Source organism: Triturus cristatus, chromosome 3_2, assembly GCF_964204655.1.
Source record: "Triturus cristatus chromosome 3_2, aTriCri1.1, whole genome shotgun sequence".
Taxonomy (NCBI): Eukaryota; Metazoa; Chordata; class Amphibia; order Caudata; family Salamandridae; genus Triturus; species Triturus cristatus.
Window position 1 is genome coordinate 1,221,752,056 of NC_140584.1, and position 14,897 is coordinate 1,221,766,952.

Genomic DNA, 14,897 nt, shown 5'->3' on the forward strand with positions numbered 1-14,897 from the left:
TACCACCCTGTATGCTTTCCCATGCTGCTCTGAAATGCAGGTCAGCTGACTTCTGGTATAAACTATAAAGGCAGACAAAGCCCATTATCCGGTGCTTGGCTTCCTTCCTTGGTTAGTACCACACCCCTTTTGTGAATTGCTTGAATCTGAAGAGTGAAGGTCTCTACCAGGACAGCAGATGTTAGTTACTACCACTCGCTAATAGACCCTTCATTAGTGTTATATCCTGTTCCTGGACCTGGTGTATCCCGCTGCAGTGCGAGGACGCGCTGCAGTCTGCCTCACTTTTGTTATCTTGTTCCCAAAAGCTCAGCAACGCGAGGACGCGCTGCAGCGTGTTTCCCTCTTCTGTCACCGCCCCGCTCCCGGTAACGCGAGTACGATTTGCAGCCTGTTTCCCTCTTCTGTCACCGCCCCGCTCCCGGCAACGCGAGTACGCGTTGCAGTCTGATGAATAGTGGCAAAACCTGGTTTCTTATGGACTGCTGAGAAGAGCGCGGAGAAGCGCTGACTACTGCTTTTTGGTTTTGATTGCAACGGCACACACGCTTATTTCACGGACATGGTGTAAAGCGGTAATCCAAGTTCGTCAATAGCGAGAAGCATCGCAGCAAGGATAAAGCGGCTAGTTTCCTGGGAGTGCTAGTGAGTACTTGTCTTTCTTGTATACTCGGAATCAGGCCAGCTTTTTGTTAGTTACACACAAACTCTTGTTTAACTCACACCTGATCAAAATCGAATATCCTCTGGGCCACTGGAACCTTTCCCTACATATGCACGTATATAATTCTTTGTTTCCTTCATCTTCTTTGATACTTATATTTCCTTTTGTCCTTTTTCACACAGAGGTATCCTATCATGATTGCAACCGCATCCCTGGTGGTTCTTTTTGGTCTCTCCACTCCCTCTGGATATCCTTCCACCCACTGTGATCTTAGCTTCTATAGGTGGATATATCCTGCGGGAGTTTTTAGACATTCTCTTCTCTTCCGTGGATATTGGTCTGACGGGTCTGGACCATAGAATCCCAACAGAAAGCCAAGCCCACAACTTATCCTATCCCCCGAGCAAAAATGAACAAAGGGGCATCGCTTGAAGCCCTTATGTCCGAGTCCCAGACCCTTAAAAACCCCACTATCACCATGAATGAGTTGGCAGCTACAGTGGTCAATTTACAAGCGGAACTCAAACTGTTGCGAGGTGAGAATCACCGCCTTGCAATGGAACTAGATGCAATGGAACTAGATGCATTAAAAACCCAAAAACAATTAGAGGCTATGGTGACTGAAACACATCCTAGGTTTAAACGCAGTTATATGCAACCCGGACATTTTCAAGTCCCTGCTACAGCTACACTCACGCCCACATCTCCAACTACAGCCCCTGTTAAAGTGACAGTAGTCACTCCCCCCCACACACCCCTGGCCATGCCGGAAAGGTTCAGTGGAGACTACAAATAGTAGGGGTGTTTATGAATCAATGCCATTTTCAGTTTCTCTGTAGGGCCGCCTCCTTCCCGGACGACGCTGCTAAAATAGCCTTTATTATCTATTATTTGAGTGGAAACGCTGCCCTTTGGGCGGTACCCCTGGTGGAGAATGACGATCCTATTCTGTATAATCTTACGCACTTCAAAGATAGGATGAGAAGTCTCTTTGCCCGTCACTCCTATATGCAGGCGAGTGACAATGAGTTACTCAACCTCAGGCAGGAAACTAAAGATCTACTAACCTATATTACCACCTTTAATAGGCTAGTGACAGAGACACAATGGCCCGGGAGAAGAGAACTTCTCTATTTTATAGAGGACTAAGGGACGAGCTGAAAGACATTCTGTCTCAAATAGTGGATCCCCCTGAGGATTGCTCCTCGTTTATAGATCTAGTGGTCAAATTAGACCATCGTTTGATGGAAAGGAAAGGAGAATAAACCAGAGGAGAATGCCCTCGTCTTTTCTTTTCACGTAGCGAAAAGAAAGAGACTAAAGAGTCCACTGAACCGATGCAAATCGGAGGAGTAAGAGGTCCCTTTTCTATAGAAGAAAGAGATAAGCAAAGACGCCTGAATTTATGTCTCTACTGCGGAAAAGGGGGACACTTTCTAAGGAATGTCCTGTTAAACCCAAGAGTACATTCAGGAATCCTGTGAATAGAGCCGGTGCTGCACTTTTGAAGGAAAACTAACAGACTTGGAGAGTTTAGAGATCGCTCCTCCAAGTCCGACATGGTTACAGATCTCACATGTGGTAACATCGGTGCCTAAACACTTTGCGATCACTGTGGTCTTTATTCTGCCCTCCCAGCACCGAAAATCCATGTCTATTTTGATAGACTCAGGGGCTACAGGAAATTTCTTGGATATAACAATAGCCAAGGCTCTTGGGTTAGAATTCATTCCTAAGAAGCAATCTGAAAGAGTCAGAGCAGTAGACGGGACTGAGTTGTCCTCCGGACTCATAACATATCACACTCCTGAGCTGATCATGGTATGTGACAATGGGCATTCCGAGGTTATCTCATTTGACCTCATTGACACCCCCACATTCGGAGCCATCCTTGGGGTACCCTGGCTTCAAGTAGACAATCCAAACATAGATTGGGTGTCTAGAAAGATAACCTTAAGATTTCCCTATTGTCTGGTACATTGTTATCAGGAAACCACTTTGTGGCAAGCCCCTTTGTGTTGTGCCCTCTCTACGTCCGATTCCCTGAGTTTGCCCGCTGAATATGTGGATTACGCCGGTGTCTTTGATGAGGTGAAGGCCATAGCACTTCCCCCACACAGGGCCTATGATTGCAGAATCGATTTAATACCTGGGGCAGATCTGCCAGTCAGCAGAATATATGCCCTAACTGAACCAGAGACCAAGTATCTCTACGAATACATACAGGAGATGTTGAAAAAGGGGTTTATTAGACATTCCATCTCACCTGTGTCGTCTCCCCTTTTTTTTATTCCCAAGAGAGAGGGAGGCTTAAGAGCCTGCTTGGATTATCGAGCCCTGAACAAAGTGACGGTAAAAAACAAATGCCCTCTTCCACTCATCTCCAACCTTCTGGATCAGGTCCGTAAGGCCAAAATCTTTACAAAACTGGATTTGCGAGAGGCATATCATTTAATCCGAGTCCGGGAAGGAGATGAGTGGAAGACGGCCTCCGCACTAAGGTCGGTTTATACGAATATTGTGTAATGCCGTTTGGCTTATGCAGTGCCCCTGCGGCCTTTCAGTTATTCGTCAATGAGATACTCCGGGAATACCTTGACATCTTTATCATCGTCTATATAAACGATATTCTCATCTATTCCCAAACAGAACAGGAGCACGTAGAACATGTGAAAATGATACTGCAGAAACTATAGGACAACCAATTGTTCGCTAAATTGGATAAGTGTTGTTTTCACGCTCAGAAAGTAGATTTCTTGGGGTTTGTGATCTCACCTGCTGGAATTCATATGGATCCTGCCAAAGTGTCTGCTATAACCAAGTGGGAAAATCCGAGAACCGTGAGAGAGGTACAATCCTTTCTAGGATTCGCTAATTTCTATAGACGTTTTATCCACCAGTTCTCGGACATGATAGCTCCCATTACCAGACTGCTAAAAAAGGGGGTGGTGTTTGAGTGGGACTCTGCTGCAGATACAGCCTTTCGGGACCTAAAAAACAGATTCACTACAGCACCCATCAAAAAACACGCAGATGAGACCCAACCTTATTATGTAGAGGCTGATGCCTCACAATACGCAGTAGGAGGAGTCTTGTCCCAAAGAGATGCTAAGTCTGGCACCCTCCATCCTGTAGCCTATTTCTCAAAAACTCTATCTCAAGCGGAACAGAACTATACCATAGGTGAAAGAGAACTCCTGGCCATAAAGATGGCATTTCAGGAATGGCGCCATTATTTGTTGGGATCACCTCATACCATCGCTATCTATTCTGACCATAGAAATCTGCAATTTTTTAGGTCTGCCAGAGCCCTTACCCCTCGACAGATGAGATGGGTTTCCTTTTTCAGCGAATATGACGTCGTTATAACTTTTCTTTCCAGAGTTAGACAAGGAAAAGCAGATGCTCTGTCACGATTGGGGAAGGACTTCAGGTACATCTGTGCCTATTATCCCTGAGCATAAGATCATAGCGATGGGTGAACAACTAGATATTGATTCTAACTCCTTCTTGGTACTACTAGAAAAGGAGTTCCACAAGCTGGATCAAGAGGACTGGTTGACAGACTCATTGAACTCCATCGTTAAAGGTTTGTTTTATCATGAAAAACGTCTGTTTCTTCCCTCAGACCAAACACGATATATAATCATGAAATGGTGCCACACATTACCCATGGCTGCTCATCCTGGGGAGAAAAGACACTCCGAACTTTGCAGAGATGGTTTTGGTGAAAGGGCATGAATCAGGACGTCACCAGTTTTGTCCAGACTTGTTCCACATGTGCTCGGCAGAAATCATTACATTGTGCTCCCGCTGGCCTGTTACAACCATTACCAATCCCAGATTGTCCTTGGTCCTCTATCAGTATGGACTTTATCTCGGACCTACCAGTTAGTAAAGGGTTTATAACCATTCTGGTGGTTGTAGATATGTTATCTAAAATGGCTCACTTCGTTCCGCTCAAAAAACTCCCTAAGGCCAAAGAGCTAACAGACATATTCATTGAACATGTAGCCAGATTGCATGGCTTGCCCTCTGTAATTGTCTCCGACAGAGATCCTCAATTTGTATCCAAGTTTTGGCATGGCCTGTGCAACCGTCAACACATAGACCATCGGCTCTCTTCGGATTACCATCCGCAAACAGATGGTCAGATCGAGAGAACCAATCAGACTCTAGAGCAGTTTCTGAGGTGTTTGATCAGTACCACTACCCCTGATTGGGTCCAAGCCCTCCCGTTGGCGGAGTTCGCGTATAATAATTCTACGCACTCCGGCTCCAAGGTTTCTCCCTTTTATTTTGTTACAGGCTGTCATCCTAAGTTCCTTCCTCTTCATCTCCCATCCACATTGATAAAGGTCCCCACTGTCACGGAGCATCATAAGCTACTCCTATCAATATGGGACCAAGCCAAACATGAGCTGTATGAGGCTAAGCAATACATGAAAACATACGCTGACAAACAGAGATGCCCTGCGCCAGTTTATAAAACAGGAGATCAGGTATGGGTGTCCACCAAAAATATGAAACTAGCTGGAACTCAAAAATTACAACCAAGATATGTGGGACCTTACCCAATATTACAAGTAATCAACCCCGTAGCAATGAAACTTGAATTACCTTCAGACATGAAAATACACCCTGTCTTTCACACTTCTCTGCTCAAACCTTTTGTCTCTCCTTCTTCTCCGGAGCCACCCCCACCCCCTGTCACCATCAAAGGGGAATTAGAGTATGAAGTGAGGCGTATAATCGATTCTCGCAGATGCAAGGGGAAATTGCAATACTTAGTAGATTGGGTGGTATATGCCCCTGAAGACAGAACCTGGGAACCTGCAGAGAACGTTCATGCCCCAGTTTTAGTGAGAAGTTTCCATGCATTACACCCCTCTAAACCTAGACCAGTGAGTAGACCATTAGGGGGGAGAACTGTCAACCACCAAGCTTCCTGTATCTCGTTCCCATCTGTTTCCAACACTCACAAAACTATATCACCCATCATGCATTGTGGGGCTACCACCCTGTATACTTTCCCATGCTGCTCTGAAATGCAGGTCAGCTGACTTCTGGTATAAAGGCAGACAACGCCCATTATCCGGTGCTTGGCTTCCTTCCTTGGTTAGAACCACGCCCCTTTTGTGAATTGCTTGAATCTGAAGAGTGAAGGTCTCTACCAGGACAGCGGATGTTAGAGACTACCACTCGCTAATAGACCCTTCATTAGTGTTATATCCTGTACCTGGACCTGGTGTATCCCGCTGCAGTGCGAGGACGCGCTGCAGTCTGCCTCTCTTTTGTTATCTTGTTCCCAAACGACCAGCAACGCGAGGACGCGCTGCAGCCTGTTTCCCTCTTCTGTCACCGCCCCGCTCCCGGTAACGCGAGTACGCGTTGAAGCCTGTTTCCCTCTTCTGTCACCGCCTCGCTCCCGGTAACGCGAGTACGCGTTACAGTCTGATGCATAGTGGCAAAACCTGGTTTATTATGGACAGCTGAGAAGAGCGCGGAGAAGCGCTGACTACTGCTTTTTGGTTTTGATTGGAACGGCACACAGGCTTTTTTCACGGACATTGTGTAAAGCGGTAATCCAAGTTCGTCAATAGCGAGAAGCATCGCAGCAAGGATAAAGCGGCTAGTTTCCTGGGAGTGCTAGTGAGTACTTGTCTTTCTTGTATACTCGGAGTCAGGCCCACTTTTTGTTTGTTACACACGAACTCTAGTTTAACTCACACCTGATCGAAATCAAATATCCTCTGGGCCACTGGAACATTTCCTTACACGAGGATTTACTGGGGCTGCAGCATTTTACGGACTACTAATTGGGAAAGAACACTCTTTTCCTTCTTCTTCATATCTGTGGAATCCTTGAACCCTCATCGTGGAAAGAAACCCTTTTCAAGGGAGAGACCACTTGCTTTATTTTTTTGTGTGGATGGCCTCTTGTTTCTAAGAATTCACACCGTTGTGAAAGTTCTTCTGTTACCTGCCTGGTTGAGGAGCACGCATCATCCCCTAAACAGCCTCAGTAGTACCTTCCCGTACTCCATTGAATTACATAGACCTACATTATGCCTCTCTGCTGAAGGTGCTTTTGGTGAGTTTGGGAAAGCATATGTGTTACCACTCATACATATACATGTATATAATTCTTTGTTTCCTTCATTTTCTTTGATACTTATATTTCCTTTTGTCCTTTTTCACACAGAGTTATCCTATCATTGGTCCTGATTGCAAGCGCATCCCTGGTGGTTCTTTTTGGTCTCTCCACTCCCTCTGGATATCCTTCCACCCACTGTTATCTTAGCTACTATAGGTGGATATATCCTGCAGGAGTGTTTAGACATTCTCTTCGCTTCCGTGGATATTGGTCTGACGGGTCTGGACCATAGAATCCTGACAATGAGCTTGTCAGCTCAATGACTCATGGGAGTACTATTAAACGGGAAAAGGGGTGGGAGCACACCGCTTCACCTCCCAGCAAGGTTTTGGCCCTGGCATTGTGGTAAATGCAGTTTCAGTTTCTTGCTTGCTTCAAGAGTGTTCGAGTGTTTCACCACAGTTGGCACAGATAGTGCTGATCTCTAGACACGTGTTTCTGGTTCTTTAACCATCATCAGTAGAGATTACAGTGTTTCAAATGTGGGTTTTGCTGAGTAGGCTGCCAACATCTTTCTCAGGTCAGGTACCTCTCACAGGCATGCGGGTGCTTCATCCACGAGCTCATCAGCTCAATGACTCAAGTGAGTACTATTAAACAGGAACAGGGGTGAGAGCACACCGCTACACCTCCCAGCAATGTTCGCCCCTGGCATTGTGGTTAATGCAGTTTCAGTTACTTGCTTGCTTCAAGAGTGTTCGAGTATTTCGTCACAGTTGGCGCAGATAGTGCTGATCTCTAGACACGTGGTTCTGTTTCTTTAACCGTCATCAGTAGAGATTATAGTCTTTCAAATGTGGGGTTTGCTGAGAATGCTGTCAACATCTTTCTCAGGTCAGGTACCTTTCACAGGCAGGCATACGGGTGCTTCATCCACTAGCTCGCCAGCTCAATGACTCATGGGAGTACTATTACACAGGAACAGGGGTGGGAGCACACTATTTCACCTCCCAGCAAGGTTCGCCCCTGGCATTGTGGTAAATGCAGTTTCAGTTACTTGCTTGCTTCAAGAGTGTTGAGTGTTTCGCCACAGTTGGCGCAGATAGTGCTGATCTCTAGACACGTGGTTCTGGTTCTTTAACCATCATCAGTAGAGATTACAGTCTTTCAAATGTGGGATTTGCTGAGTAGGCTGCCAACATCTTTCTCAGATCAGGTACCTCTCACAGGCAAGCGGGTGCTTCATCCACGAGCTCGTCAGCTCAATGACTCACAGGTGTACTGTTAAACAGGAACAGGGGTGGGAGCACAGCGCTTCACCTCCCAGCAAGGTTCGCCCTTGGCATTGTGGTAAATGCAGTTTCTGTTACTTGCTTGCTTCAAGAGAATTTCGCCGCAGTTGGCGCAGATAGTGCTGATCTCTAGACACGTGTTTCTGGTTCTTTAACCGTCATCAGAAGAGATTACAGTCTTTGAAATGTGGGGTTTGCTGAGTAGGCTGCCAACATCTTTCTCAGATCAGGTACCTCTCACAGGCAAGCGGGTGCTTCATCCACGAGCTCGTCAGCTCAATGACTCACGGGAGTACTATTAAACAAGAACAGAGGTGGGAGCACACGCGTCACCTCCCAGCAAGGTTCGCCCCTGGCATTGTGGTAAATGCAGTTTCAGTTACTTGCTTGCTTCAAGAGTGTTGAGTGTTTCGCCACAGTTGGCGCAGATAGTGCTGATCTCTAGACACGTGGTTCTGGTTCTTTAACCATCATCAGTAGAGATTACAGTCTTTCAAATGTGGGATTTGCTGAGTAGCCTGCCAACATCTTTCTCAGGTCAGGTACCTCTCACAGGCATGCGGGTGCTTCATCCACGAGCTCGTTAGCTCAATGACTCACTGGAGAACTATTAAACAGGAACACGGGTGGGAGGATGCCGCTTCACCTCCCAGCAAGGTTCGCCCCTGGCATTGTGGTAAATGCAGTTTCAGTTACTTGCTTGCTTTAAGAGAGTTCGAGTGTTTCGCCACATTTGATGCAGATAGTGCTGACTCCTAGACACGTGGTTCTGGTTCTTTAACCGCCATCAGTAGAGATTACAGTCTTTCAAATGTGGGGTTTGCTGAGCATTCTGCCAACATCATTCTCAGATCAGGTGCCTCTCACAGGCAAGGGGGTGCTTCATCCACGAGCTCATCTGCTCAATGACTCACGGAAGTACTATTCAACAGGAACAGGGGTGGGAGCACACCGCTTTACCTCTCAGCAAGGTTCACCCCTGACATTGTGGTAATTGCAGTTTCAGTTACTTGCTTGCTTCAAGAGTGTTCGAGTGTTTCGCCATAGATGGCGCAGATAGTGCTGATCTTTAGACACGTGCTTCTGGTTCTTTAACCGTCATAGGTAGAAATTACAGTCTTTCAAAAGTGTGGATTGCTGAGTAGGCTGCCAACATCTTTCTCAAGTCAGGTACCTCTCACAGGCATGCAGGTGCTTCATCCACGAGTGTCAACCACCAAGGTTCCTGTATCTCGTTCCCATCTGTTTCCAACACTCACAAAACTACATCTCCCATCATGCATTGTGAGGACTACCACCCTGTATGTTTGCTTTCCCATGCTGCTCTGAAATGCAGGTCAGCTGACTTCTGGTATAAAGGCAGACAACGCCCATTATCCGGTGCTTGGCTTCCTTCCTTGGTTAGAACCACGCCCCTTTTGTGAATTGCTTGAATCTGAAGAGTGAAGGTCTCTACCAGGACAGTGGATGTTAGTTACTACCACTCGCTAATAGACCCTTCATTAGTGTTATAACCTGTTCCTGGACCTGGTGTATCCCGCTGCAGTGCAAGGACGCGCTGCAGTCTGCCTCACTTTTGTTATCTTGTTCCCAAACACTCAGCAATGCGAGGACGCGCTGCAGCCTGTTTCCCTATTCTGTCACCACCCCGCTCCCGGTAACGCGAGTATGCGTTGCAGCCTGTTTCCCTCTTCTGTCACCGCCCCGCTCCCGGTAACGCGAGTACGCGTTGCAGTCTGATGCATAGTGGCAAAACCTGGTTTCTTATGGACTGCTGAGAAGAGCGCGGAGAAGCGCTGACTACTGTTTTTTGGTTTTGATTGCAACGGCACACACGCTTATTTCACGGACATGGTGTAAAGCGGTAATCCAAGTTCGTCAATAGCGAGAAGCATCGCAGCAAGGATAAAGCGGCTAGTTTCCTGGGAGTGCTAGTGAGTACTTGTCTTTCTTGTAACTCAGAATCAGGCCAGCTTTTTACTTGTTACACACAAACTCTCGTTTAACTCACACCTGATCGAAATCGAATAATCTTTTGGGCCACTGGAACCTTTCCTTACACGAGGATTTACTGGGGCTGCAGCATTTCACGGACTACTAATTGGGAAAGTACATTCATTTCCTTCTTCTTCATATCTGTGGAATTCCTTGAACCCCTCATCGTGGAAAGAAACCCTTTTCAAGGGAGAGACCACTTGCTTTATTTTTTTGTGTGGATGGCCTCTTGTTTCTAAGAATTCACACCGTTGTGAAAGTTCTTCTGTTACCTGCCTGGTTGAGGAGCACGCATCATCCCCTAAACAGCCTCAGTAGTACCTTCCCGTACTCCATTGAATTACATAGACCTACATTATGCCTCTCTGCTGAAGGTGCTATTGGTGAGTTTGGGAAAGCATATGTATTACCACTCGTACATATACACGTATATAATTCTTTGTTTCCTTCATCTTCTTTGATACTTATATTTCCTTTTGTCCTTTTTCACACAGAGTTATCCTATCATGATTGCAACCTTATCCCTGGTGGTTCTTTTTGGTCTCTCCACTCCCTCTGGATATCCTTCCACCCACTGTGATCTTAGCTTCTATAGGTGGATATATCCTGCGGGAGTGTTTAGACATTCTCTTTGCTTCCGTGGATATTGGTCTGACGGGTCTGGACCATAGAATCCCAACAGAAAGCCAAGCCCATGACTAATCCTATCCCCGAGCGAAGATGAACAAAGGGGCATCGCTTGAAGCCCTTATGTCCGAGTCCCAGACCCTTGATAACCCCACTATCACCATGAATGAGTTGGCAGCTACAGTGGTTAATTTACAAGCGGAACTCAAACTGTTGCGAGGTGAGAATCACCGCCTTGCAACGGAACTAGATGTATTAAAAACCCCAAAACAGTTAGAGGCTTCGGTGACTGAAACACATCCTAGGTTTAAACGCAGTTATATGCAACCCGGACATTTTCAAGTCCCTGCTACATCTACAATTATGCCCACATCTCCAACTACAGCCCCTGTTAACGTGACAGTAGTCACTCCCCCACACACACCCCTGGCCATGCCAGAAAGGTTCAATGGAGACTACAAATAGTACAGGGTGTTTATGAATCAATGTCATCTTCAGTTTCTCTTTAGGGCCGCCTCCTTCCCGGATGACGCTGCTAAAATAGCCTTTATTATCTCTTATTTGAGTGGAAACGCTGCCCTTTGGGCGGTACCCCTGGTGGAGAATGACGATCCTATTCTGTATAACCTTACGCACTTCAAAGATAGGATGAGAAGTCTCTTTGCCCGTCACTCCTATATGCAGGCGAATGACAATGAGTTACTCAATCTCAGGCAGGAAACTAAAGATCTACTAACCTATATTACCACCTTTAATAGGCTAGTGACAGAGACACAATGGCTCAAGGAGAAGAGAACTTCTCTATTTTATAGAGGACTAAGGCACGAGCTGAAAGACATTCTGTCTCAAATAGTGGATCCCCCTGAGGATTGCTCCTCGTTTATAGACCTAGTGGTCAAATTAGACCATCGTTTGATGGAAAGGAAAGGAGAAAAAACCAGAGGAGAATGCCCTCGTCTTTTCTTTTCACGTAGCGAAAAGAAAGAGACTAAAGATTCCACTAAACCGATGCAAATCGGAGGAGTAAGAGGTCCCTTGTCTATAGAAGAAAGAGATAAGAGAAGACACCTGAATTTATGTCTCTACTGCGGAAAAGGGGGACACTTTGCTAAGGAATGTCCTGTTAAACCCAAGAGTACATTCAGGAATCCTGTGAATAGAGCCGGCGCGGCACTGTTGAAGGAAAACTAACAGACTTGGAGAGTTTAGAGATCGCTCCTCCAAGTCCGACATGGTTACAGATCTCACATGTGGTAACATCGGTGCCTAAACACTTTGCGATCACTGTGGTCTTTATTCTGCCCTCCCAGCACCAAAAATCCATGTCTATTTTGATAGACTCAGGGGCTACAGGAAATTTCTTGGATATAACAATAGCCAAGGCTCTTGGGTTAGAATTCATTCCTAAGAAGCAACCTGAAAGAGTCAGAGCAGTAGACGGGACTGAGTTGTCCTCCGGACTCATAACATATCACACTCCTGAGCTGATCATGGTATGTGACAATGGGCATTCCAAGGTTATCTCATTTGACCTCATTGTTATCAGGAAACCACTTTGTGGCAAGCCCCTTTGTGTTGTGCCCTCTCTAAGTCTGATTCCCTGGGTTTGCCCGCTGAATATATGGATTACGCCGGTGTCTTTGATGAGGTGAAGGCCATAGCGCTTCCCCCACACAGGGCCTACGATTGCAGAATCGATTTAATACCTGGGGCAGATCTGCCGGTCAGCAGAATATATGCCCTAACTGAACCAGAGACCAAGTATCTCTACGAATACATACAGGAGATGTTGAAAAAGGTGTTTATTAGACATTCCACCTCACCTGTGTCGTCTCCCCTTTTTTTTATTCCCAAGAGAGAGGGAGGCTTAAGAGCCTGCTTGGATTATCGAGCCCTGAACAAAGTGACGGTAAAAAACAAATAATCCTCTTCCACTCATCTCCAACCTTCTGGATCAGGTCCGTAAGACCAAAATCTTTACAAAACTGGATTTGCAAGGGGCATATCATTTGATCCGAGTCCGGGAAGGAGATGAGTGGAAGACGGCCTTCCGCACTAAGGTTGGTTTATACGAATATTGTGTAATGCCGTTTGGCTTATGCAATGCCCCTGCGGCCTTTCAGTCCTTCGTCAATGAGATACTCCGGGAATACCTTGACATCTTTATCATCGTCTATATAAACGATATCCTCATCTATTCCCAAACAGAACAGGAGCACGTAGAACATGTGAAAATGATACTGCAGAAACTACAGCACAACCAATTGTTCGCTAAATTGGATAAGTGTTGTTTTCACGCTCAGAAAGTAGATTTCTTGGGGTTTGTGATCTCCCCTGCTGGAATTCATATGGATCCTGCCAAAGTGTCTGCTATAACCAAGTGGGAAAATCCGAGAACCGTGAGAGAGGACTAATCCTTTCTAGGATTCGCTAATTTCTATAGACGTTTTATCCACCACTTCTCGGACATGATAGCTCCCATTACCAGACTGCTAAAAAAGGGGGTGGTGTTTGAGTGGGACTCTGCTGCAGATACAGCCTTTTGGGACCTAAAAAACAGATTCACTACATCACCCATCAAAAAACACGCAGATGAGACCCAACCTTATTATGTAGAGGCTGATGCCTCACAATACGCAGTAGGAGGAGTTTTGTCCCAAAGAGATGCTAAGTCTGGCACCCTCCATCCTGTAGTCTATTTCTCAAAAAGTCTATCTCAAGCGGAACAGAACTATACCATAGGTGAAAGAGAACTCCTGGCCATAAAGATGTCATTTCAGGAATGGCGCCATTATTTGTTGGGATCACCTCATACCATCACTATCTATTCTGACCATAGAAATCTGCAATTTTTTAGATTTGCCAGAGCCCTTACTCCTCGACAGATGAGATGGGTTTCCTTTTTTAGCGAATATGACTTCGGTATAACTTTTCGTCCTGGAGTGAGACAAGGAAAAGCAGATGCTCTGTCACGAATGGGGAAAGACTTCAGGTACATCACAGAGACCCCTGTGCCTATTATCCCTGAGTATAAGATCATAGCAATGGGTGAACAACTAGATATTGATTCTAACTCCTTCTTGGTACTACTAGAACAGGAGTTCCACAAGCTGGATCACGAGGACTGGTTGACAGACCCATTGAACTCCATCGTTAACGGTTTGTTTTATCATGAAAAACGTCTGTTTCTTCCCTCAGACCAAACACGATATATAATCATGAAATGGTGCCACACATTACCCATGGCTGCTCATCCTGGGGGAGAAAAGACACTCCGAATTTTGCAGAGATGGTTTTGGTGGAAGGGCATGAATCAGGACGTCACCAGTTTTGTCCAGACTTTTTCCACGTGTGCTCGGCAGAAATCATTACATTGTGCTCCCGCTGGCCTGTTACAACCATTACCAATCCCAGATTGTCCTTGGTCCTCTATCAGTATGGACTTTATCTCAGACCTACCAGTTACTAAAGGGTTTATAACCATTCTGGTGGTGTAGATATGTTATCTAAAATGGCTCACTTCGTACTGCTCAAAAAACTCCCTAAGGCCAAAGAGCTCACAGACATATTCATTGAACATGTAGCCAGATTGCATGGCTTGCCCTCTTTAATTGTCTCCGACAGAGATCCTCAATTCGTATCCAAGTTTTGGCATGGCCTGTGCAACCGTCTACACATAGACCATCGGCTCTCTTCGGATTACCATCCGCAAACAGATAGTCAGACTGAGAGAACCAACCAGACTCTAGAGCAGTTTCTGAGGTGTTTGATCAGTACCACTACCCCTGATTGGGTCCAAGCCCTCCCGTTGGCGGAGTTCGCGTATAATAATTCTACGCACTCCGGCTCCAAGGTTTCTCCCTTTTATTTTGTTACAGGCTGTCATCCTAAGTTCCTTCCTCTTCATCTCCCATCCACATTGATAAAGGTCCCCACTGTCACGGAGCATCATAAGCTACTCCTATCAATATGGGACCAAGCCAAACATGAGCTGTATGAGGCTAAGCAATACATGAAAACATACGCTGACAAACAGAGATGCACTGCGCCAGTTTATAAAACAGGAGATCAGGTATGGGTGTCCACCAAAAATATGAAACTACCTGTACGTCGAAAATTACAACCAAGATATGTGGGACCTTACCCAATATTACAAGTAATCAACCCCGTAGCATTGAAACTTGAATTACCTTCAGACATGAAAATACACCCTGTCTTTCAC

At 45.8% G+C, this 14,897-nt stretch overlaps 1 protein-coding gene across 1 annotated transcript in view; it reads left to right on the forward strand.

Moving 5' to 3' along the window:
* The first annotated feature begins 1,073 nt into the window (after positions 1–1,073).
* The window catches only part of LOC146859507 (CD5 antigen-like), a 374,661-nt gene continuing 360,837 nt past the window's right edge, over positions 1,074–14,897 (forward strand). The window contains exons 1-2 of the mRNA XM_085647172.1: positions 1,074–1,200; positions 4,047–4,253. Of these exons, the coding sequence (XP_085503298.1) occupies positions 1,074–1,200; positions 4,047–4,253 (334 nt within the window). The remainder of the gene's footprint in view (positions 1,201–4,046; positions 4,254–14,897) is intronic.